The sequence below is a fragment of the Zeus faber genome, assembly GCF_960531495.2.
Source record: "Zeus faber genome assembly, chromosome: 15".
NCBI classification, from domain to species: domain Eukaryota; kingdom Metazoa; phylum Chordata; class Actinopteri; order Zeiformes; family Zeidae; genus Zeus; species Zeus faber.
This window is the reverse complement of record NC_137194.1, coordinates 19867282-19892785: the sequence shown is the minus strand read 5'-3', so window position 1 is coordinate 19892785 and position 25504 is coordinate 19867282. Positions and strand designations below refer to the sequence as shown.

Genomic DNA, 25504 nt, shown 5'->3' with positions numbered 1-25504 from the left:
ACGTCTGTGGTCTATATCTTTTCATCTGCTCTCTGTTTCCTGTGAGTGGGAAGCCCTGCTGTGTGCTTTTGTCATTAATAATCCCAATTTCCTCCTGCTCTCCCTGGTTCCCTGATAGCATGCATTTTACTCTGTCTGCATGCCTGACTGCCTGTCTGCATACAGAATATATTGCTATAACCATTTTTATGAACGTATGTATGTGTGTGTGTGTGTGTATATATATATATATATGTTTATTGTAAGTTTGTAGGTGTAATGTATATTGCCATTTTTTTTTCTTTTTTTCTATTACTACTCCATTCTTATTACTGAATTCTAATTACTGTTATTCTTACTCTATTGTCATTACTCTATTATTACTACTCCATTCTTATAACTCTATTCTTATTACTGTATTTTTTATCTATTCTTACTCTTATTTTACTGTATTCTTATTACTCTATTGTTTTTTACTCTGTTATTATTATAATGCTATTATTTTTACTCTATTCTGATTACTTTATCATTTTTACTCTATTCTTATTACTTTATAATTTTGCTCTTTTCTTATTACTCTATTCTTATTACTCTTTTTATTGCTCTTTTTTAACTCTTATCTTATTACTCTTTTCTTATAACTATTATTTTTACTATATTAGTCTATTCTTATTGCGCTATTATTTTTACTTGAATCTTATTACTCTACTAACTATTATTTGTATTAATCTATTCTTATTACTCTATTCTTATTGCTCTATTTTTACTCTTTTCGTATAACTCAATTCTTTTTACTCTATTGTTTTTACTTTATTCTTATTACTCTATTCTTATTACTTTATGATTTAAACTATATTCTTAATACTCTATTCTTATTACTTTATGATTTAAACCCTATTCTTATTACTCTATTTTTAATCTATTCTTATTACTCTGTCATTTGTACTCTATTTTTATTATTCTATTATTACTCTATTTGTATCACTCTATCACCTTTACTCTATTCTTATTACTCTATTCCTTTTACTGTATTGTTTTACTCTTTTCTTATTACTCTATCACCTTTACTCTATTCGTATTACTCTCTTAATTTTACCCTATTCTTATTACTATATTATTTTACTCTATTCTTATTACTCTATTCCTTTTGCTGTATTCTTTTACTCTATTCTTATTACTCTATTATTGTTATTCTATTCTTATTACTCTATTTTACTCTTTTCTTATGAGTATTATTTTTACTCTATTGTTATTACTCTATCCTTATTACACTATCATTTTTACTCTGTTTATTATTCTATTATTACTCTATTTGTATTACTCTATCACCCTTACTCTATTCTTATTACTCTATTCCTTTTACTGTATTGTTTTACTCTTTTCTTATTACTCTATCACCTTTACTCTATTCGTATTACTCTCTTAATTTTACCCTATTCTTATTACTATATTATTTTACTCTATTCTTATTACTCTATTCCTTTTGCTGTATTCTTTTACTCTATTCTTATTACTCTATTATTGTTATTCTATTCTTATTACTCTATTTTACTCTTTTCTTATGAGTATTATTTTTACTCTATTGTTATTACTCTATCCTTATTACACTATCATTTTTACTCTGTTTATTATTCTATTATTACTCTATTTGTATTACTCTATCACCCTTACTCTATTCTTATTACTCTATTCCTTTTACTGTATTGTTTTACTCTTTTCTTATTACTCTATCACCTTTACTCTATTCGTATTACTCTCTTAATTTTACCCTATTCTTATTACTATATTATTTTACTCTATTCTTATTACTCTATTCCTTTTGCTGTATTCTTTTACTCTATTCTTATTACTCTATTATTGTTATTCTATTCTTATTACTCTATTTTACTCTTTTCTTATGAGTATTATTTTTACTCTATTGTTATTACTCTATCCTTATTACACTATCATTTTTACTCTGTTTATTATTCTATTCTTATTACTCTATATCTATTACTCTATCATCTTTACTCTATTCTTATTACTCTATTAATTTTACCCTATTCTTATTACTCTATTATTTTACTCTATTCTTATTACTCTATCCTGATTACTCTATCATTTTACTCTGTGTATTATTCTTATCTTATTTATCTATTTTTATTACTCTATCATCTTTGCTCTATTGTTATTACTCTATTCTTCTTACTCTATTTATTTTACTCTATTCTTATTCCTCTATTCCTTTTACTCTTATTTTTATTCTATTCTTATTGCTCTATTTTTACTCTTTTCTTATTCTATTCGTATTACTCTATTCGTATTAACTCTATCATCTTTACCCTATTCTTATTACTCTATCATTTTACTCTATTGTTATTACTCGATTCTTGTTACTCTATTTATTTTACTCTATTCTTATTCCTCTATTCCTTTTACTCTTATTTGTATTCTATTCTTATTGCTCTGTTTTTACTCTTTTCTTATTCTATTCTTATTACTCTATCATCTTTGCTCTATTGTTATTACTCTATTCTTCTTACTCTATTTATTTTACTCTATTCTTATTCCTCTGTTCCTTTTACTCTTATTTGTATTCTATTCTTATTGCTCTGTTTTTACTCTTTTCTTATTCTATTCTTATTACTCTATCATCTTTGCTCTATTCTTATTACTCTATTCTTCTTACTCTATTTATTTTACTCTATTCTTATTCCTCTGTTCCTTTTACTCTTATTTGTATTCTATTCTTATTGCTGTTTTTACTCTTTTCTTATTCTATTCGTATTACTCTATCATCTTTACCCTATTCTTATTACTCTATCATCTTTGCTCTATTGTTATTACTCTATTCTTCTTACTCTATTTATTTTACTCTATTCTTATTCCTCTATTCCTTTTACTCTTATTTGTATTCTATTCTTATTGCTCTGTTTTTACTCTTTTCTTATTCTATTCGTATTACTCTATCATCTTTACCCTATTCTTATTACTCTACCATCTTTACCCTATTCTTATTGCTCTACCATCTTTACCCTATTCTTATTACTCTATCATCTTTACCCTATTCTTATTACTCTATCATCTTTACCCTATTCTTATTACTCTACCATCTTTACCCTATTCTTATTACTCTACCATCTTTACCCTATTCTCATTACTCTACCATCTTTACCCTATTGTCATTACTCTATCGTTTTACTCGAAAGTATCCGTCTGTGTATCCATCGTATCCGTCTCATCTGCCTGCCTGCCTGTCTGCCTGCCTGCCCGTCTGCCTGCCTGTCCGTCTGCCTGTCTGCCCGTCTGCCTGTCTGTCCGTCTGCACCTTCACGCCTCGCCCCTCGTCATTCTCCGCCCCTCCGTCCAGTCCGTTCGCGGGTCTGGAGCTCAGCGGCTTCCACCTGGAGTCCGCTCGTCTTTGTGTGTCCTCCATTGTGCAGCCGTGGGAGGGAGGGGGCGGGACACGGGAGACGCTCCGCCCGCTGATTGGACGGAGGGAACTGGGCGCGCGCGAGAGCCTCGCCGACCTATAAAAGGGGGCCGCGGGACACCTGTCGCGGGGGGAGCCGCGTGGTGTAACGGTCCGCGGTCCACTTCCTGTCGGGGCTCCATGGAGGCGGCGGCGACGACGACGAGGAGGAGGAGTTGAAGCGACGCGAAGTTTCGTCGCGGTTCTTCGTCTCCGGACCCGTCACCCGAGCACGCAGATGTTTTTGGGCCAGTTCGTCGGCGGGGCGCTGGAGATAATGCACCCCACCATCGAGAAGGACACGACCCACACCAAGATCTTCGTCGGCGGGTTGCCGTACCACACCAGCGACGCCTCGCTGCGGAAGTACTTCCAGAGCTTCGGGGAGATCGACGAGGCGGTGGTGATAACGGACAGGCAGACCGGGAAGTCCCGGGGATACGGATTCGTAAGTTCCCAGCGCGGCGCGGCGGTTATCCGTAGAAAGTAGCGAGTGCGAAGCGAACACTTCTATCGGGAGGACGCGTTTAACCAGCCGCTCGCTGTGTCGTAAATAAGAGAGTGAAATGCGCTTCCCTTTTTCTTTGTAATTAAAATGTCTCTGTCGTGGTGATTTTTTTTTTTGGGGGGGGGGGGGGGGGGATCGCGCGTACGCACTTCAATTAAAACCGGCTTATGGAAGGGGTTTCTCAACACGGTGCCCGCGGACCTCCCGGGGGTCCTTCCAGAGATGCCAGTTGGTCCCCAGCAAAATGATCGGTAGTGAGACGTCGTCGCTTTTTAGTTTTACCAGATGTTCGCGTCGTTACCGAAATGCACAATCACGACTGTTGTGGTCGTGGACGCCGTGTTCTCTCTCCAACTAGGGTACGGACAGGTGAGGAGGTCTGGACTTTCATCAAGGTCTAAGAATAGAAATGTCCTCAGATTGGGGTCCCAGAGACAAAACCCCATCTCGGCACATCGAATTGACGGTGGTTGCCGCACGTTCAAGCTTGAAAAATGAATCATGTCCTCCCCCAAAGCACTGGGATACGCTGTGATCCACTCTGTCTTTCCTTTTTTTTTTTTTTTTTTTAATTGCAATCAAGTTCCTTGGAGTTATACCATGAAATGGCAGCTGTAACTGGGGACAGTTTACCCCCGCCCCCCTTCTCGTGTGGGTGTGCTCGCGACCACAGGTGTGACCTGTCTGTTGGCTCTGCGAGATAATGGTTAATTCCCCCAGCGACCCCCGCCCCCCACCCCTGGGCCCGTCTTCGGGTCGAGTGACTTCAGGGAATGAATGAGAACAGAAGAAAAAAAAAAACCGGAGCCGGCTGTCGGGTCGATCAGCAGCAGTTCATATGGAACATGGCCGTTCGTAGCTGTCAACCGGTGTCCGTTCGCCCTCCTGCATGTGGTGCGCCCACTTGCCTCGGCATATTTTGTTCCTCCGGCAGCGGCAACAGCCTCCTGAAATCCAGTTAAGAAACCTTCCCCTGCCAAATGTTTGCGTAACACTCTGGCGTGTAATGCTCTGAAACGAAAGTGACGACTGCCGCGGTGTGCATAGTCTGTCTTGGCCGGTGGCCTGTTTTTCCCCTCATCCCATTCATTGAATGATGAGCAGGACCGCGCCCACGGCGTTGGAAGCCTCCGTCCGGCGCGTGCGGCGGTGTGGATGTAGTTCCTGACCGGGCGCACCCCTTTCCACTTCTCGCTATCAATTCCACAACTCTTTGCTCACAGGGGAGGTCAGGGCTCCAGAATCTTCTTCATCGTCGCCTCGTTCTGAAAATAGCAACCTCCTCCTACGCAGTAGCCTACGCCGCGCCGGTGAAAGAAGCCAATTTACCGGTGTCCGCTTTGCTCATAGGCTGTCGACACATCCACGTTGCTCCCTGTAGCCGTCCAAACATCTTTATTGTTCCATTCCTCTAGGGGGGCAGAGGTGTTTTGTCAAGCATTTTGCGGAAAGAGATATCTGAATCAATCGCTTTGCCCCCAAGAAAGACGAGCGCACAAAAGTATCTAAGGCCACCCCACTGTGGGTCTGTTTATCAATCGGAGCGCTCGTTTTTTCCTCCATGCCAGAGAGGCTGTTGTTGGGAGTGGTGCTTGAAGGAAAGAATCTGACGTAAGTTTTTGAAGTTTGATAAAAATCCATTCGCGGGGGGAAAGATGTAAAGAGAGAATGAACAGTGGACAAAGGTGGTGTGCGTCCGTAATCTAACGCTGTTCGTCAACAGGTGACTATGATGGACAGAGCGGCGGCAGAGCGGGCATGCAAAGATGCCAATCCCATCATTGACGGCAGAAAGGCCAACGTGAACCTGGCCTACCTGGGAGCCAAGCCCCGCAGCCCTCAGACAAGTGAGTGTGACACATACTTGCAGGATGAAGATGACACTTTATTCAGAAATTGAGGAAACATACACTCCAGACAAACGCCTCTGCGTCATCGTTATACCGTACAGTGTGACGGGACACGATGAATGTCACATAGTCATCCTTTGAATCACCTAAATCCAAAAGTGTACACCCAGACATAGGTCTTGGTACTTTTTAAATATATTTTGATCACCGTAATGATAAGGACAGCTAGACTTGAGTGCCTGTTCCTAAGTGATACTTAGGAACATATACTGTATATACGTATATATTCTCATTATAAATTTGCAATCGAATTTCTTGTTTTTTTTTAATATAATTAGATATTTTGGGAATTGTAAGTCAAGCTTCAAGGTTATATACTACTAAAAAATACCCTCAAACAAAAAGAACATACAAAGCTTAACTATAGTGAAATTCCACTGAATCGTTCTACCTCCGATAGTCTCGTCACTATTCCGTTGATCCGTTACATTTGTGGACCTTGATGCCAAGTCTTACACACGTGCATACAAACACACAGCTCCTGCCAGGGTTCATTAGGGACCAGGGTTCATTCATCGCCAACGAGAACGATGACGAAAAATGTTGGTCAGCAACCTTTTTTTCTGTGACTAAGACGAGACATTGAGGAGCTAAAACGAGATATTTGCTCATCAAAACTTTGACAAAATGTACGAAACGGCGATCTTACTGATGCATGCATGCAGATCAAGATCCTTTCATATTCCGTGTGATGTCAAGTCAGAATGTGATCAAATGAGTTTATAAAGTGTATCCACTCGGACGACTACGCCGGCGAGAGGTGACGTCGCTTCCGTCAACATCGGCAAAGAAGCGTCCACAAATAAACACCAGAAGCAGGAAATTTCACTCCTCCAGTGAAAAACACATAATCTCCATGTTGTGGTTTCACGGGAGGAGGGCGGCAGAAGCTCTCAATTGTATCGCGGAACTGCGCTGGCAGCACGAGGCGACGCAGCGGGGTCCTCCCCGGAAAAAGACAATTCCCAGAATGCAAATGGTCCCCCAAGCCATTTGCCTTCCGGGAGAAGATTCCCAGAATCAAAGCCATACAGATTGTGTGTTAGCCTAATTGAAGAGAGAAAGACGGAGAGAGAAAACAGTACCTTTGACTAAAAGTAATGACTACAAGACTAAAATGCAATGAGCTGACGTTGACTAAAACTAGACCAAAACTGTGAACGATAAAAAAAAGAAGACCTGAAATGTGACGAAAACGAATAAGCATTTTCGTCTAAAGACTAAGACCAAATCTAAAACAGCCGCCAAAATGACCGCTAGCTCCTGCGCTGTCGGGCATTTCCAGCTTTGCCCACCAGCTCATGTGCCTCTGCCTCTCGGCTGATGTCTCAGTGCACACCAAACCATGACAGCAGCTCTCGTCCTCGCTGTCTCATTTACTGCTGGCTGAGCAGAATGCTGTGGAGGGTAGGTGTGATTGACGAACATTAGTGCCAACAACAACTGACAATGTGTGTGTGTGTCTGTGTGTCTGTGTGACTGTCTGACTCTACGTCCTTATTTTGGGGCAGAGGACCGCCGTGCGACTCCCCTAAGCATCCAGTTGATGAGCGATGGCAGCCCTCGGTATTTTGTTATTGCCTGTGAGAAAACCGAGAGGAATGGGAAGGAGGAGGGCAGCGAGTGGGGCGCGTTACATTGTGTGAGACTGTACAATGAGAGCGGGAAGGAACAGTCTCCACTTTGTCCTGTCTGAGTGGTGTGTGGGGTGCATGGCGTGCGTGCGTGCCGGGGTTTGGCCAAGGAAGACAGAATGAGGAATCTGCTTCTGGGAGTGAGTTAACAAAACGGGGGGTTATGTCGCCTCCCTTTTAAACTTGGCAGCTCGGAGCTCCGTCAGGGGAGCTCGGAGCTGCACTCTTTCTGATTGGCAAAGACTTTCAGGCAACTTGTAGACACTCTGTGATGGTACACTGATCTTCAGGACCCCAAATAGCTTTGAAAATGAATCAGACAAGACAATCAGCAAGTAACCGTCAACGCATCTAGGTCCTATAATAAAAGCGAACAATGAACTTGCTGAAATATGGCAAATTATTTCACCCATCTCACCCTGTAAGAGTGGATATGGCTGGATGAATCCAGAGGAGGGGAGGTGAGCTCTCCTGTCCTCCTGAGCCTCAGCTCAACTGACTGCTGGTGAAATCTGGAGGTCAAATCTGTCCATGTGCGATTGTACACATCAGCGTTTTTCCTCTTTGTGTGTTTTTTTTTTTTTTTTTTTTTTTTGTTCCTTTTTGTTTTGCCTTAATCTATAGCGCCCTTCTTACTATTACTCTCTCTCTCTCTCTCTTTCTCTCGCTCCTTCTCTCGCTCCTTCTGTCTCTTTCGTATATTTATGACTGTTTCTCGTCCCTCGTCCCAGGTCTTTCTGTTGGAGTTCAGCAAGTCCACCCAGCTTGGATCCAGAGGCAATACGGGTAAGAGGGAACTGAGGGATCTTTCTTTCCGCCCCTCTCCTCCGCCTCCTTTCATACATTACAATTCACTCTGTGACATTTCTTGGCATTCACCCGGCTCTCCTCTCCCTCTGTGGTTCCTCTGATGTGCAATGTAATACAAAGTGCAGCAGTCTGAGGTACGGTGCCATAAATGTGATTATTGTTGCTGAGGCTACAGTCACAGTTATGTTGTTACCACGTCTGCTGTACCTGCCAGGTTAGTCATACATTGGTGGAATTGCAGATAAGGTAGGTGTGTGTGTGTGTGTGTGTGTGTGTGTGTGTGTGTGTGTGTGTGTGTGTGTGTGTGTGTGTGTGTGTGTGTGTGTGTGGTGTGTGTGGTGTGTGTGTGTGTGTGTGTGTGTGTGTGTGTGTGTGGCTCACTTGTTCTCTCCCTATCTGTTTCCCAGCTTCACTTTTCTCACTGTTGTTATTCCCTTTGCTCTCTCTCTCTCTCTCTCTCTCTCTCTCTCTCTCTCTCTCTCTCTCTCTCTCTCTTCTCTCTCTCTCTCTCTCTCTCTCTCTCTCTCTCTCTCTCTCTCTCTCTCTCTCTCTCTCTCTCTCTCTCTCTCTCTCTCTCTCTCTCTCTCTCTCTCTCTCTCTCTCTCTCTCTCTCTCCTCTCTCTCTCTCTCTCTCTCTCTCTCTCTCTCTCTCTCTCTCTCTCTCTCTCTCTCTCTCTCTCTCTCTCTCTCTCTCTCTCTCTCTCTCTGGTCCATTACACCTGTGAGAAGTTAGACTCCTATGAGTCTGCGTACTACTGGCTCAAACCTCTTCAATTCTCTACCCCCACATATGCACCCCCGCACACACACACACACACTTCTCTTTTTCCTGACTTACACATCAACCGTGTTGGGTAAACACAATGTGAGTCATGCTCTGATGGATAGATGAATGGTGGCTGCTGGTTACTGAGTAAGAATCCTCTGTGCTTGAAACTGGCCGACGAGCTTCCTGTTCCCCGTCACAGACTCCATAAGTGCCAGTGTGAAGACGAAGGGGCACTACTGATTTTGATGATTCATTCCCACGCCGGTTTAGGTCCAGTTGGAGACTTTACCAGGCTGGCCTGCTTTCCTCACTTGTATGGGTGCGACAGGAAATCTATACTGCAATATATTGCAATACTTCCTCTTGTGTTACACACGAAAAAGAAAAAAAAAATCACTTGAAGGTATGAAATACCCTACCTCAAGTATTTCAACGATAAGACTCTGTGCACTCTGGTTTACCTTGTTTTATCTCTGGTTTATACCATTGTGTTAAACAGACTGCACTGAATAAATATAGCAGTTATTGATATTTTTCCTTCTTCAATTACGCAGATCTCGCAATGAATGGTCAAATGTTACAATGGCAGAATGGCCTGCGGCTGGATACCATCGTTATTGTGGGACATGTGTTGTGATAGAATTGTATCATGAGTGGCCTGGTGATTTCCACCTCATTCACTTCAACATGTTGAGCTTGGTTGACCTTTATAGAAAAACTCAAGAACAGTTTAACTTCAGCATAGCTGCCCAATTTCCAGAATCGTGTGCTTTTGTTTCATTTGTTTTTGTTTAAAAATGTGTTGATCTCCGGCGTACAACTGTCTCTGGGTTTTTAATGAACAGTATTCAACAGGCAAAGCTTTTTTAGATGTAATTCATCACATAGTACGGGGTGATTTTGATGAAATGTTTAGTTTTGAAACAGAAAGCGTCACGTTCCTCTCCAGGATCCACAAACTAAGACTACAGCAACCATTCTGTGCCTGCAGAAAAGGCACATTAAAACCTCCACAGCTCTCAGTGCTATTAATATTGCAGCCCTCAATTACTGAATGAGTGATGAGAGAATTGAGGCTGACCCAGATGAGTCTATGAATGAGTGATGTTGGGATGATTGAACATCTCCCACATGGAGGAAAGACATAAAGCTGTCAGTGCTGGTCTCATTTTCTAGGTGCAGCTGTAATTCCTTCGTGACCACTGCACAAAGAAAAGATGTCGCCGGGTAGACCAATTTAAACAATGTTTAAATCTGTAAATCCGTAAAATGGTCAGTGGATTACACCACACGGCCCAGAATTCCATTCCAAACCGTTATTTTTTAATTTTTTTAACATCTGGGTTTACCCTCTGCTTCACTCTACGGCTCTCAAAGACTTCTTCTTCATTTGGTTTTTTATTTTTATCGGCACTTGAGGTGGTGGAGAAACATCTTCCTCCACGTGTGCAGTTCTTTTTCATGGATGTTAGGTCATATGCGTGGCTGCATTTCACTTCTTGTACACACCCGATCGCCTGGACCCCACACCGACAAGCAAAACAGCACGTGCATAAAGCAAGCATAAATTTTCTTATAAAGTGCCAACTAAATAATGTCGAAAATATTTTTTGTTTATTTATTTATTTTTATAAAATGATCTGCGGATTACCACTTTGAAATAAAATGGCGATTGAAACAAACTCTTTCCCTGCGAGCGCTGCCAGAGCATGAGGGAAAGCCTTCTGGCTGCTCTCTGTTGGAAATGTAAGCAGTGTGTGTTGAGATGAATGCACTGATCTGTACATGCTGACAGACTGCTGGTAAGGTCCCGGTTGCCTGTTGCTGAAGAGAGGGAGCTGTTCTCCAAAAGATGCTTTGGCAACAAGGCATTAGGTCTTTTCTATTCTCCTCTACCTTATTTATTCTCATAGTGACTTAGTCTTGGAGGGAGGTGGGGGTCTTAAAACCAAGGGCCTAAAATGTGGCATTGTCTCCGTGTGCCTGACACTCCCATTGTCAACAGCAAATAGCAAAGATAATCTCGAACAAAGCTCGGCTCTGTCTGCTGCTTTGCTGGTGTTTGTTCTGGTGTTTCGTCAGCACAGAGGAGCTGGCTGATGCTGGAATGGCTGGAAAGCCGGAGCGGAGGGCGGGGGAGGAAGAGGAGGAGGCTGGCAGGAGGGTGGGTAGTGGATGAGGAGGGGACGTCAACCGCTGCCCATGGTTTGTCCGCTCTCTGCCCCGCAGCCCACGCCGAGCTGCTCCAAGAAGTATCAGCAACAGCCTGGCACGCGTGGCGGATGTCAGGATGTGGATGGAGAAGTGAGATTTAACAGAAGAAGAAAAGTCGCCTGATTTAGCATGTGGGGTGTGGGTGGGTGTGTGTGCCTTGGGGTGGGGTGGGGTGGTGTTTTCTGTTGACAACAGGGGAGCCCCACCTCCGGCTGTTTGTGGTTTCATTCGGTTTTGCGAGGATTGGCGAAGAGGGACTTTGAATTTGTGTGTGCGAGCTAGCGAACCCCCGTCATCGCTTGTGATGTGCATACACAAAACCTGTGCCTCGTCAACTTTCCATTCCCAGGCTGTCTTCCATTTTCTCCTTTTCATTTATTTTTATTTTTTCCTCCCTCCACTCTCACCTCATCCACTGCTTGGCTGAGCTCTCTCCCTCCCGCAGCCTCCCTCTTTTTCCGTTCTTCCGAACTCGTTGCTTCTGTTCATCTTCTTCTCCGTGTCGAGGGCATGGAGGTAAGCCGCAATCCCTCAGGTGTGTATTACTCCACGTCATGGGATCCAATTAACAGAAGCATTTCTGTCAAATCCCCAGCTATCAAAGGACCTATTTTCGACAAAGACGGCCACATTTAAAGGCTTTTACTGCACACAAAATCCCCGTTCTGACTGTAAAGGATGTCAAGGATTATAATCCCCACGCATTTAGCGTTTACAGCGTTCTCAGTGTCCATGTTTCAATCCAGCCGAGTGTCCACCTCTCTCTTTGGCCTTTCGAGTGATCACCCTCCCTTAAGGTGCGTGTGTGCGTGTGTGTGTGTGTGTGTGTGTGTGTGTGTGTGTGTTTTGTCTGTGACTGACTCACCCTCCTCACATCTCCTCAGTGGAACTATTAAAAGCATCACTGTCCTCCGGCATGGGGGGGCGAGGGGGCGGGGATGGGAGTGTGACAGCTGATCCTTCACCTCTCACTCCTCCGCCTCTCAACGCTCAGTTTCGCCGAAGGAGCACTGACATCAACCTTCACCCTCGCTGCGGGAAAAACATGGTGTAGGTTTTTTTTCTTTTCTTTTTTTTTTTTTTTTTTTTTCCCTACTTGTTTTTGAGAACAAGTGTACGGCGTCTCTCAGCCTAGTTTAGGAGCCGGGTGTGTGTCTGCGGGGGCTGATTGAGAGACAGAGGGAGAGGGGTGAAGAAGAGGAGGGTGTAGGACTCTGCGAAGGTTATTCTGCTCTCGTGGGTCTGTTAGTGAGCGTACACCCACCCACGCAGCTGAGCCAATTAACCCTGCCATGTCTGAGCCCCCCTACCACGACACACACACATATTACACTCTGAGTGGAATGCGGCTGCGTTATTGTGTGTGTGTGTGTGTGTGTGTGTGTGTGTGTGTGCTTACATGGATTTGCATATGTATGTGTTTGTGCATGTGTGTATATTTTCCCTGTGTGCCTTTACATGAATGCGTGTATGTACAAGCAAACACACACACACTCACTTTGTCAGTTTGGTGTGTGCTCGTGTGATACGATGAGCATTTCTGTGCCCCTCTTTCTGTCTGTCCACCACTGTGTGTTTGCACATATGTGTGCCAGTTTGTTGTGTGTGCGTCTGTGTGTGTGTCTGTGTATGTAACTGTGTTTGACAGCCAGCGCTGAAGCCAGGCACGGAGAGCGGGGAGGCAAGCCTCCGCTCCCTCTGATATGATGCCGCTGTCACATCGGATCAGCCGGGCCGCTGCACTGGCAGCCGGGCAGCGCAGGGATGCAGCAGCAGCACCCAAATGACACTGCACTTCTGCTGCGGAGAGAGGGAAGAAAGAGAGAGAGAAACTGACTGTGTGTGTGTGTGTGTGTGTGTGTGTGGGTGTCATTTGATAATGCCACTTTGTTTCACACGAGAAACACTTTGACAGTTGCAGATCATACACTGCCGTAAAATCAAAACCTCTCTCCCTGGCATTTTGAAAAAATATCTCTTATGGAATGGAAATTATTTAACACATTTGTATTCTTACTGTACAGACCTTCAGCTTTATTCTTTTGACAAACTGACGCTGATGATAGAAACTACTCAGGTGCAACTGAATTTTTTTTATTCTGTATAGTATCTTGCAATAAACTATTGCAAGTATATTGCAATTTGTCGGATATCGTGTGTGTGTGTGTGTGTGTGTGTGTGTGTGTGTGTGTGTGTGTGTGTGTGTGTGTGTGTGTGTGTGTGTGTGTGTGTGTGTGTGTGTGTGTGTGTGTGTGTGTGTGTGTGTGTGTGTGTGTGTGTGTGTGTTTTGTGTATACAGCGGCGTGGGGTGTGATGTGGCCCTGACTCGGTGTTTGTTATGCAAGCACACCTGATCTCTGTTCTGTTTGGAGACAAGCAGCTCGCTTTCAACACAGTTTCAGTGGCAAGGTTACACTCAGGTTAATGTGGAGGCCTCTGAGCTTGAGGCAGCGCGAGTGTTTAATAGTGTCACGGTGTGTGTCGTTGTTTGCCGTTTTTTCACCCTTGCGTATTACAACCCGGTTCCTGTGACGTGATCCATGCTGCTGCAGCCAGATGCAGCGGCGGCAGCTCAGGTGAAGCACACAGCCGGAGGGTGGGCGTGAAGGAATAGAGGAGGACAGTGGAACAGTTTGTCTCTTGTAATTGTTACGGCTGACGGTTTCACAGAGCTAATACCCAGCTGTGTGTGTGTGTGTGTGTGTGTGTGTGTGTGTGTGTGTGTGTGTGTGTGTGTGTGTGTGTGTCTTTTTTTCTGCATTCCTGTGTATATTTAATTTTAGATTTCACTCCTGAATTCCCCCTGAGGAATAATAAAGTGTTGTGTTATCTAAATATGATAAGCTATTGGAGAGTAATTGTATTTATATTGTACAAATTAATGCAGATTTTATTTTTGTTTTGTTACCGTTATAAAATAGAAAAAAAAGCAATATTCCATGATGTTGTTCTGGCGTGAGTGGTTGTTATCAAGTGGTTATTGTTTTATTAAAAATTGACCGATATTATGGAAACAAGGTGTGTGATGATTATTCACAAGGGACATTTTGGCTTTTCATGCTTTAATAATGGTTACCTTCGATGTCGGATGTATCGATGGTAATTTATGTATTCAGAATTTGGCTATTGTACTTCTGTCTTTCTAGAGACAGAATAAATGTCTCGAAGTCTCGCCAAACTGAATTTGGCGAGACCTCCGCCCCTTAACTCTGCACCAGTGGTCGTTTGAAATGTCAGTGACCTAGAAATTCAAGCTCACTGAATTATTGAGCTAAAGGACTTAAAAAAAAAATCGAATACGCACCTTGCCATTTTCTAATGATTCTCCGCCATGCTCTCCAGGTGGGTCGGCCATTATCTGCCGTGCAATGCCTGGGTGTGTATTCATGTGCGTGCTCTCTCCGCGCAGGCTGGCCCAGCAGTACGTCTACCCCCAGACGCTCCTCCAGCCCAGCCTGGTGCTGCAGCCCCAGCTCAGCCCCACGGCCGCGGCCCTCACGCCCTCCTACCTGGACTACAGCTCGGCCTACAGCCCCTACGCCGCCCCGGCGCTGGAGCCGTACCCCTACGCCCACTCGCCATCCCCCTCCGCCGGATACCTCAGCTACAGCTTCTCCCCCGCCACCCAGGGACCTGCCATCGCCGCTCCACCCACACCTCCCACCCCCATCCACCCTTCCCTGGCCACGGTGGCGGCTCCCCCGTCCTTCCTCCACTACCCCCTCCACCAGCCCGACCGCATCCAGTAAGCTGCGAGATGGAGGGCGATGGGGTCGGACGGGGCCGCGCTGGAGCGGTGCGGCCGCTGCCCTCTGACCTCTCCCAGTAAATGGGGGGGTGGCGGTGTCACAGAGGTTTCTTGTATTTTCAAAGGGCTTATGGACAGCACTCCCGTTCCAGTTTTAATGTATTCTTTGTGAAGGAACATTACCGGAGTGAAGGACAGTGGTGAATCGCTGTTTGAATGTTTGTCGTGGTTGGCGAGAGCACCAGCTGTCCTGTGCGAGTGAGGAAATCCTTTCGACGTACCTTTACTCTTTCTCGCCCTCACCGGTGGAGGGTCGGCTCCAGCAAACGAGCGCCGGAGGAGGAGGTGTAGGCGGTGAGACGTACATCTTTCTCGCTTCATGCTGCCGCTGCAGTTCCTCCAAAGGTGCTGGATACTTGCCAAGCTGATAGCCATTTACTCTTCTTCAGGATTACCTTTCGCTCCATGGCCTTAGAAACTCCTCTCCTATTGTGGTTCAATTCATGTGTATCATTTATAGTATAGTTCCCTCTACAGCGAAGAAAAACATTGTTTAGACTATTTTTTAGAACGTCCTTGTTTAGAATTCCTTGTTGTTGTTTTTTTTTTTATCTACTGCTGGTAATTTATTACACAACGATAATCACAATTAGACAGAATATGCAAGTATGTTGATGTTGATGAACATGATAAGGTAGACGACACTGTAACATAATTCTCTTTTGTACCACTTAACTGAAAGAAATAACAAAGTAAAATCCAAACGTGCACACGTGAAATCTTGCTCCAGCTCTGACTATTTTACTGACGTGTAAATCTTTTGTGCATCAGATCAGTTATTACAAGGTAGCTTTGTTACAGGGGGCGGTTGGTGAATTACATATCTATCATTACATATCAAGCAGATGTTTATAGTGTTTGTATGTGCGTGCAAAGAAGCACAGAAAAGTGCGTACCTTTTTAAATAATGTGGCTGAGTGCATTGTGTGTGTGTGTGTGTGTGTGTGTGTGTGTGTGTGTGTGTGTGTGTGTGTGTGTGTGTGTGTGTGTGTGTGTGTGTGTGTGTGTGTGTGTGTGTGTGTGTGTGTGTGTGTGTGTGTGTGTGTGTGTGTGTGTGGAACAGAGCGAGAAGGAGAGAAAGAGGACAGTGTATCCCAGTGTCAGGACCCCCGTCTCTGTTCCAGCCCTTTGTGATTGTCAGTCGTTCCATTGTCTGTTCCAGCTGCAGGGCAAACAGAGGCTTCAGCCACGCTGCTGCAGTTTGCCTCCGCAGCCGACGGTCAACAAGCCATACCGCCAACACTAAAAATAAAATATGCAAAATAAAAAGAACATTTCTGCAATTAAAAAAAAAAAAAAAAAAAAAAAAAAGGAAAGATAAATAATAAACAAATAAAAAGTAATTTCATGTGGCAATTCGCTTTCAGAGTAATTGATTGTGTGTCTGTAAATGTGTCCCTCAATCGGTATGTAGGGTGGTCAGTAACGGTGGATATTTCGTGGGAAACAACATGTGTTAGACTGTGCATGAGATGAACCGAGCCTTGACCTCCACACCAGCGGCCAAACAACATAGTCCAACCGCTACTTACACACACTGTAATTTTGCATATGCCAATTAGATGTGTGGTTTCGTTTTCAGGCAGACCTTTTCTGGTGGAGCCGTCCTTACGCCGGTGCCATTGCAGATGGCCCTGCCGTGAAAAAGCACGGGGATGAAATAAAAATGATCACGTTATAAATAATAAAAGGTCCCACATTCCCTGCTTCTGCAAATCATACATCTTAGAGGAGGCCTGCACCTTTACGCCCCAGAAATGTTCCGGCGCGTTTATGTTCGAGGGTTTTGCCTGCAGCCCACTAGGGCACACAGAGGTGTCTCCCGCCTTGCTGTTTATTTGCAGAGCAGAACACACAGCAGAAGGGAGGACGAGATCGATTGGCGTGAAAAGATTTTTATCAATTATCTTTCGTTGCCGACCGGCAGCGGTCATAATCAGCCTCTATTAAGGCGGAATCCAGCCCAAATAACGCCGACTCCTCACCGTCCACCTTTTTATTCCTCCACTCTGACCCGGTTGTTTTGTTTCATGCAGTCAGCCTCTCCTGATGTTACTGTGCGCTGCTGTGCGTGAGCAGGCTCCTGCCGCCACCGTGCGCACCCAAAAGTTATTGCAACTCGGACGAGAATAAACCGAGCGGAGCGCCGGTGCTTCCGACTGCAGTTCGGCTGACGGCCGCCAGGTGGCGCTCCAGAATCCCACTCAACGCACCGGTAAGTGGGTGGGACAAGAAGGAACTTCTTAATGGAGATCCACAGTCAAAACAACGTCCCCCCGGGGGGACTTTAAAGTCTTAATGTCTAATTGTGATTTTGAAAATGATTGTTCCACAAAGAGGAACAAACACCCCCCCCCCCCCCCCCCCCCGCCCGCACAGCCAGGGGCGGTCTTAGTGATTTGGAGGCCCCTGCAGCACAGGAAACCAAGGTGGGGCCCTTCTCCAGCATGGCTGGTAAACAAAGGGCTCCTTTCAGGGAGTAAAGCTAAATGAGAAGAAGACAATGGGACAAGTTTATATATATATATATATGAAATAGTATTTTAAAGTATGACATGACTCAGGGGTCGGGGGTCACGCCTGTGAAGGTGTGACCCCCGACCCTCATTTTGCTCATTTTGTTCGTGACTCTAGAGCCTCACTGAGTCTAAGGGGAACCGATAACGGTGGCTCACACTATACTGGACAGAGAGTGTTCAAACTCTTTTAATTAGAAATTGTATTGATCCAATTTGCCCTCCAACATAAAGATACAAAAGGATTTATTTTAATAGAAAATATTTGAACATTATCCTCACTAACCTCATGAATATATAATTCCAAATATAATTAAGGACTCCTTGTTCAAGCTTGTACACACATCTATCCTGTTAACCTCACTATATGTAAACTGGAACGATACTTATTGAGGACGATTAGTAAACCCTGAAATGGGTTTTTTTGTTGTTGTTTTTTTTCTTCTCGTTTGTTATTTATTTTTATTTGTGTTTTTCTTACATCTTTCATGGACAATTTCCATTTTCTACCTTATCTGGCATATATACCGTACCTGCCTTCCCGCCCGCCCGTGGTGCCAGAAGCATGTCGGCCTTTTGATGGAGTACCAATACCCTGACATGAAATAACGGGACGCTCAGCCCTGCTCTCCAGGCCCCTGCTCTCTTTTAAACGTGCATTTGTGTTGCCAGCTTTCAAAAGACCACCTGGCACCTGGCATCCAACCCTCGAGTCCCGACGCACTGAAGTTCTCCCCCAACAGCTAATCTCCTTCAACCACTGAGCCTTGTGAAGCCTGGTCGTTTCCTCCAATCATTAGATTCCAGGAACAGGACTTCAAAATCAGCACTCGAGCCTGTAACAGTTTTAGGCTTTACATTATTTAATACCCGTTTTGGGTATTGTGTTTGATATGTTTTAGGACTATATATGGAGGAATATATGTTATCTCAGCAATAATGGGTCATTTTATTCAATATCAATTACAATATTATATCATAATATCCCATTTTAAAACGTCCCCCATATTAAACGGTATAATAATGTCATTTATTAGACTAGGTTTGGTACTGAGGATGATCCTTGTAGTGCCGTGTAACAAGTTTATTGTTACTTTTGCTTATTGACCTGATTGAATTACCTTATGTCATGAAATAAGACAACGTACATGTCTGAATTTGAATTTGGTCTGTGCTTTCCAAGGACTTATATGCTTTGTGACATGCCAGGGCTCATACCCTGTGAGGTAAGTACTGGAGGTAAGTTAAGGTAAGGTTCATTTAGGAGGATTTAAATGCATATTTAATACAACACAGACAATTAATTAATTCCATTATCTAATTATAGAACCCAGAATCGCGATTGTGGCGCCGCCCCTTGCGGCCACCCTGCGCAAGCGCCCCGTGTCGATTAAGCACATTTGAGTATTTCTTGTATTTTTAGAGCTAATAGAGCTTATTGTGCGTAATCACAATCGTCAATCATGTACATGACAAATAACCTCTTGAACTTGAACTTGTGTTGTACTCATGGGCTAAAATAAAACAAGCCCCGCGAGCCCACCCATCACTCGGCCCCAACACCAAAAGTGCGCGTCCCCTCTCCTCCGCCCACCATGTCCGCGTCCACTCTGAACGTCCTCTGAGGGCCTTCTCTTCTCATTCTAATTCTAATGGGATGTGAGTGATGCACGGCGCCTGTCGCTGCAGTGACAAGGGAAAACAAACAGGCAGGAAATCCACACAAATTCAGGAGGAACCCCCAGCGCACGAGGCTGCAGGCAGTTGCCCGAACTAAGCCATGTGGTAAGACCGCCTGTGCGCATGGTAGGACGGCGCCACACTTCCCAAGCGTAGACGTTCTGGCCCCATCCTGCCAGGAGTGCGGCGAGAGCGTAAAGCCAAACTCCAGGCATTAAAACGTCTCTGCAGAAACCGACAGCTGACGCCGCACCCAGTTTTTATACAGTATGAAATAAGCTCAAAGCAACCATTTGGTATATTTGAGGGAACGCAAAAGACACACGCGTTGTATACATTTTTTTACGTTTATTGTGATTTAAATATCGTTGAAACTGCATCGTGCTCCCAGTAAGGTTCAAATAATAAAAGACTCAATGTAAAACTTGCACAGCCCATCTGCGGCGAGCAGAGCAGGCTCAAAGTCTGGGATACGTCACTTCCTTTGGATTGTGCTGATTAGAACGAAAAAGCAGATGGTTTGTGTAAAAATGACTATCGTAGCAAACACCACAGTGAGGGGAGGATAGTGATAATGTTTTAAAAACGGATGACACAATTCAAACATAGCCATTGAACGAACAGGAGAGTGGTAATGAAAATAAAACAAAATAAAATGGATTGTTCCTGCGAACTCAAAGGTTTCTAACACACATCCACCGACGGACCTAGTCACATGTCCTTCCGTACAGGCAAGCACTCGTGCCACGCACACACACACACACTCACTCACACCGCCGTCACACACACGCACACACACACACACACACACACACACACACACACACACACACACACACACACACACACACACACACACACACTCTCACAAATACTTTAAAAGTATTCACACGCACACGCACAAACGCGCGCACACACAGATAAAATGTAGTGATTTGAAAAATGAAACCCTGTTATAATATAATGGCATCATACATGCACCTCTTATGTTTGAAGTGCAGAGAAAATGAAACTGAGAAAATAAATAAGTGGAGCGATAAATTTGTGTGATTAGTGAACAGCATGCCCATCGTCATCGGTCTAACTCATGTTTACAAACGACTACAAACCCGGAGTGTGACCCCTGACCCCTTCTAGCCAACTTCCCCCCCGACCTCAACCTAAGCTGCTCATTACCCCGCCCATATATCCACCATCCCCAACTACGCCCCACCCTAACACCCACCCCCGCCCACCCCAACCCCCCCAACCTCTGTGCTGAATACCAGGTCTGAGCAGGCCTCGCTCTGGTCTGAGTGGAAGCCGCGGTTTTGAAGCCAGTTTGGAGGAGTAAACACACGGGGGGAGACTAGCGGGCAGTTGGCGCAGGATGTGGCTGCCATTTATCAAAAACACACATCTCCAGTTCAGGATACAGAGTGAGGATCAGAGGGGGAGAGGAGGCTTGTCGCACGTCCAGGCTGAAGGCGGTGGAGCCCGTCTCAGTCTGTCCGCGCCTGTGTGTTTTTTTTTTTTTTAAGTGTTGTCGATCGTTTTCACTTCTACAGGCCGAGATAGAGACGTCTTTAAACCGCGGGTTCTCTCGCCGGAACTTCATTTTTTCCCGTTGGGTTTTGGTTAGATCCATAAAATAATATCTGTGGCTGACTCGAATGAAAATGTTTTGTTCTACCATATAAATGACCGCAGTAAAAAATAACCAAGCCTCAATCAGCCTTGAAATGAAGTGGAAATGCTTCCACTTGGTATTCGCTGCGGAAATGATCTGGCCGAAAAAAAACAATCTCATTTAGTAGATGTTTGCTATGTACAGACCTTAGCTTCTGCATCTACCCAAGCCTTTAGAATTTTGGCGAAAGAACCCATGGTCGGTTGACTCTCAGGTTGGCGCGCTCCGTCAGATTGTCTAGCTATGAGTGAGGTCTTCTGCGGGTGTTGTCGCAGTGGGGGTGGGGGTGCGATGGGTTTGGGGCGGGGTGGGGTGTAGCTGTGGGGGGTGGGGGGCCGCGTGGGTGAAGTTTGGCGTACACAGGGCCTCGTCCCTCCTCCCTCAACCCCCCCAGTCTCGAGGAGTTTATAGGGCTTGCGTCTTGAGCTCGATGGGCTCCCCGCGGGTGTCCTGCTGGTTCTCGGTCTCCGGGGGTCGACTGCCCTTCAGCGTGGCCAGGCGTTCGGAGAGACCCCTCATGCGGGGGAACAGCATGAAATCGTACAGGAGGGCGCCCATAGCGCCGCCGATCATGGGTCCGACCCAGTACACCTGTCGCAAACACACGTAGTCTTCGTCATCTCTCTTTTAATTTCAAAGTACAAATGATAATGCCCTGGAGCTGTTTATACACCACAGTTGAGTGTGAGCTGCCGCGTGCTTACCCAGTGGTTGATGAAGTTCCTGAAGAGCACAGCGGGGGCGAAGGAGCGAGCAGGGTTCATGCCAGCGCCGGTGTAGTACATCTGAAACACAGTCAGGAGACATTGTTGTTTATTTGTTTGTATGTGTGCTCAGGGGGTCACTATCCGTGTATCTCTGTCTGTGTGTTTGCGTCTATTTCTGGCTGCTCTTGTTTCCGACCCCCATGAGGTGTCCGACGGTGACGGAGAAGCCGATGGAGAGGGCAGCGGATCCCAGGCGTCCGTTCCTCCTCTCGTCGGTCACGGCGAAGATGCAGATGACGAGCTGCATGGTGAGGAACACCTCCACGGTGGTGCCCATTCCCAGGCTGATGCCGGGCTGCAACTGGAGACACAGATATGATCCAAAAAATAAGGCTTTTTTCAGAGTACATGTTGTGAGGGGCACTTTCTATGCCCATGGATTTTCTTTATCTTATCTTAGTCAATTTCACCTAACCATGCAAACGATTTATATGAGCATATTATGAGAGGGTTATCGGTTGAGGGTTTGGTAAACCTGTGTAATGACTCAAATCCGCCACAAATAAAAGTAAACATCATATTTGGAGGAGCACCTTCTAACTGTATCAATTGGAAAGTTAATTTAATGTGGAAAAACTAAAATGTTGATATACACTTTAACATCACCGTACATTAATTTCACTGATGGCAAATGAATCCGCAGCTCTGGTAGGTCCTTACCGTGTTCATGGCCATGTTGCCTCTCATGTTGGTGGGTGTGACCCCGTACAGCACAGCGGCCCCAGCGACGGCACCCAGGCACTGAGCGGCTATGTAGAAGACAGCACGGAAGAGGGACATCTGGGAACCCACCAGGTAGGCGAAGGTGACAGCGGGGTTAATGTGGCCCCCGCTGATGTGACCGATGGATTGGATGAGGGTCGCAGCTGCCAGCCCAAAGCACAGGGCCACATGCAGAACATGGTGAGGCCCGGTGGTCCAGCGCAGAGCGGCGCCCATGCCGAAGAACACAAAGAACATGGTCCCGAAGAACTCGGCGAAGACCGCCCGCCAAAAATTCATGGACCGAAACTCCCACATGGCGACCGTTCTCTTGGAGGCTCCCCGCGGCACAAAAAGTCGGAGGAAAAAAAAAACAATCTGCGGGCGTGGGTGCGGGGTTTTTTTCGGTCCTTCGGAACTCTTCAAGTGCTACGACAGAAAACAAAAAAAAACAAAAAACAAATGCGATCCCCCCTTTCGCAGTCAGCTGACTCGGCTGACTCAAACGCTTCGCTCAATCCACTCAACGGATCTCTGCCGTTGGGCCGGGTCGGTAAATTTAACTCAGCTGCGAATCTCTTGCCACCCCGTCCGCTTGTCGCAAAGACATAGGTGGGAGACAGTGGAGTGGGAGTGGAGACCTCAGGTTGGATGAACTGTCAAGAGGAGGTGTGCATCAGTGCTAGAGGGGTGCTTCTAAAGAGACAGGGAAAGACAGAGTGTCCTGTGGACCTTTTAGCTTCTCTGACGGAGGGGAGAGGGCCAGACGGGGGCTTTATAATACCCCCCAGGGGCCCCAGGTGACGCCATAATCCCCCCGCAGGGCCGGGGGCCGGGGGCCGGGGGGGTGGGGGGGGTGATGCTGGACATCCCAAATCAAACAAACGTGCCCCCCCCCCCCCACAACACAGCGAAACTGGTGGAGAGGGAGGGAATGAGAGGAGAGTCACAGAGAGAGAGAGAAGGGGGACGAGCAGAAATCCATGAGGAGTGATGGGGGGAGGCTAAGCACTAGAAAGATGATATAGTGGCTTTTTGTGATATTTTTCTTACATCATGGAGCGGGAGTCATAGAAGAAAAAAAAATAACAGACCGTATGTCGCAACTGGGGACAGGGCGGAGGACAAAACGATTGGGTGTCTGTGTTTCTCATTTCTTTGGGCTGTATGTCGTCCGTTGACTCTTATAACTCTGATAACCTTGGGAGACCAAGTGCTGATGGGGAGGACAGAGAACATTTGTGCATGCACAAACACGTCCATGGATGCACACACAAGGACACACACACACACACACACACACACACACACAGACACACACACACACACACACACTCACTCGTGCACACACACCGACACGCACACGCACACACACATGCACACCACTGAGATCCACATTTGGGGCCCCGGACGGAAGAGCCTAAAGCTAATGGCATTGAACTGACCCGTACACTGAAAGGCCTGACCTTGTTAAAACCATTGTGGCGGTAACCAGCACGTCGCTCGCACAGGTTCGGTTACGCTGGAAAACCTCAACTCGCGCACAGTTGTGTACAACGTTACCAACCGTGACTGTTACTGTTGCGACTGTGTTATCGGTTACAACTCTATTTTGGGCCGAAGCGCCCAACGACACGACCATCGGTGCGAGAATTTGGTTTCTCCAGATTTCAGCACAATAGCGAGGCCTCGGGAATTCTTGGCGTGATGCTTGGGATCGGGGGGGTGGGGGTGCAGTAGGGCGATGGAGGATGGCGAGGGGGGTGGGGGTGGGTGTGGGGGGGGGGGCTGGACGGATGGGTCGGGTGGGTGGGTGGGTGGGGTGTAGGGGGATATTGACCAGTACCGGGGCATCGCGCTGACCAGTGGAGAGGCCTCCCTGTGTTGGGGCGCTGCTGAATGGAGAATGCTGAGCTCACTGTTTTAACTCCCTTTTATACATGTTAGAAAAAACACACACACATACACACACGCACGCACAATGCAAATTGCTGGCGACACTGCGAGCGTTATATAGCTATTGTGTGTGTTTGAGTGTGTGTGTGTGTGTGTGTGTGTGTGTGTGTGTGTGTGTGCGTGCGTGCGCAGGGGTGTTGATGATTTATTTAATTGAAAGTGTTTCCATTGGAAAGTTAAAGAACAAGTGAAATGAGGCGCGTTCGATGCCTGTTTGTAAACTCTGCATACTCCAGCAAACAATGTTTCACTGTTGGGAGTTTGTTTCCAGAGGATAAAATCACAATGCACCATCCCGATGGCAAACGTTGTTTATTATTAAAGACTTTCTGTCACTAAAGACTGTGAAAACTTGAGTAAGAGTTTCTGGGTTTCCAACATGACAGACTTTGAGCATATCAAAACATAGAGAGTTAACATTTCACGAGACGATTTTTTAATATTTACTTTACATCTAAAAAAGTACAAATATGAATAGATTTCATGAAGGAAAATGACTTTGTCACCATAAATAACAATCCTGAGTATGAGCTTTTCCATTGCGTGCTGCGAGGCACACTCCCACTCGAGAAAACAAATTACACAGACACAAACACATTGTATAAATTGCTAATTACTAAGCTTTTTCCGTGTGGATGCCTGTGTGGAGCTGGACTAAAGCATGGCCGCCACAGAGGTATAAAGCATTTGACGGTGAATGGGAGAGAAAAGACGGATGATGGGTCGAGCTCAGATGGAATGATCTATTCATCCCACAACAGAGGCCAGGGCCCTCTTTAACATTTCAAAGCCTTCACAATCATGTGATTCGACATAATTATCTGTATATAAAGGTCTATTCCTTCTCAAAAACAACAAAAACGGTTTATATGACAGATAATGAGAAGTGACGAACATAAAATAGGCAACACGGAATCGCGCTTCCTCAGCCTGATCCTTTTCAAACATGCCCACGTACCATCCACCACTGACCCTAACGACTGACAGCATCCGATCAACAGACCGGAGCTGCATAATGCCCCAGTAAGAGGAGCGTTGCACAACGCCAAAAGCTGTGTTTATTGGATTAAGTGGGGCACATGCGCGCAACAAATCCAATGTAAGGCGCCACAAGACGACCGCTAACCCCCT

General features: G+C 45.5%; 2 protein-coding genes across 2 annotated transcripts; one reads left to right on the top strand and one right to left on the bottom strand.

The window, feature by feature from the left end:
* The first annotated feature begins 3606 nt into the window (after positions 1-3606).
* Positions 3607-16426, top strand: LOC307240817 (RNA-binding protein 38-like). The gene is made up of 4 exons (XM_080014687.1): positions 3607-3878; positions 5662-5785; positions 8214-8268; positions 14685-16426. Exons 1-4 carry the CDS (start codon positions 3669-3671, stop codon positions 15022-15024), a joined length of 729 nt encoding a protein of 242 aa, XP_079870813.1. The 5' UTR covers positions 3607-3668; the 3' UTR covers positions 15025-16426.
* A 4927-nt stretch (positions 16427-21353) lies between these two features.
* mipb (major intrinsic protein of lens fiber b) lies at positions 21354-22735 on the bottom strand (the record flags this gene model as incomplete). Its single annotated transcript, XM_080014838.1, has 4 exons — positions 21354-21539; positions 21653-21733; positions 21852-22016; positions 22376-22735. The coding sequence occupies 4 exons, from the start codon at positions 22733-22735 to the stop codon at positions 21354-21356; spliced, it is 792 nt and encodes a 263-aa protein (XP_079870964.1).
* Positions 22736-25504: the final 2769 nt, after the last annotated feature.

Coding starts and splice junctions, on each gene's coding strand:
- LOC307240817 (XM_080014687.1), top strand. CDS start 3,669: ATGTTTTTGGGCCAGTTCGTCGGCGGGGCGCTGGAGATAATGCACCCC. Junction 3,879..5,661: donor AGTCCCGGGGATACGGATTC/GTAAGTTCCCAG, acceptor GTTCGTCAACAG/GTGACTATGATGGACAGAGC. Junction 8,269..14,684: donor TGGATCCAGAGGCAATACGG/GTAAGAGGGAAC, acceptor CTCTCCGCGCAG/GCTGGCCCAGCAGTACGTCT.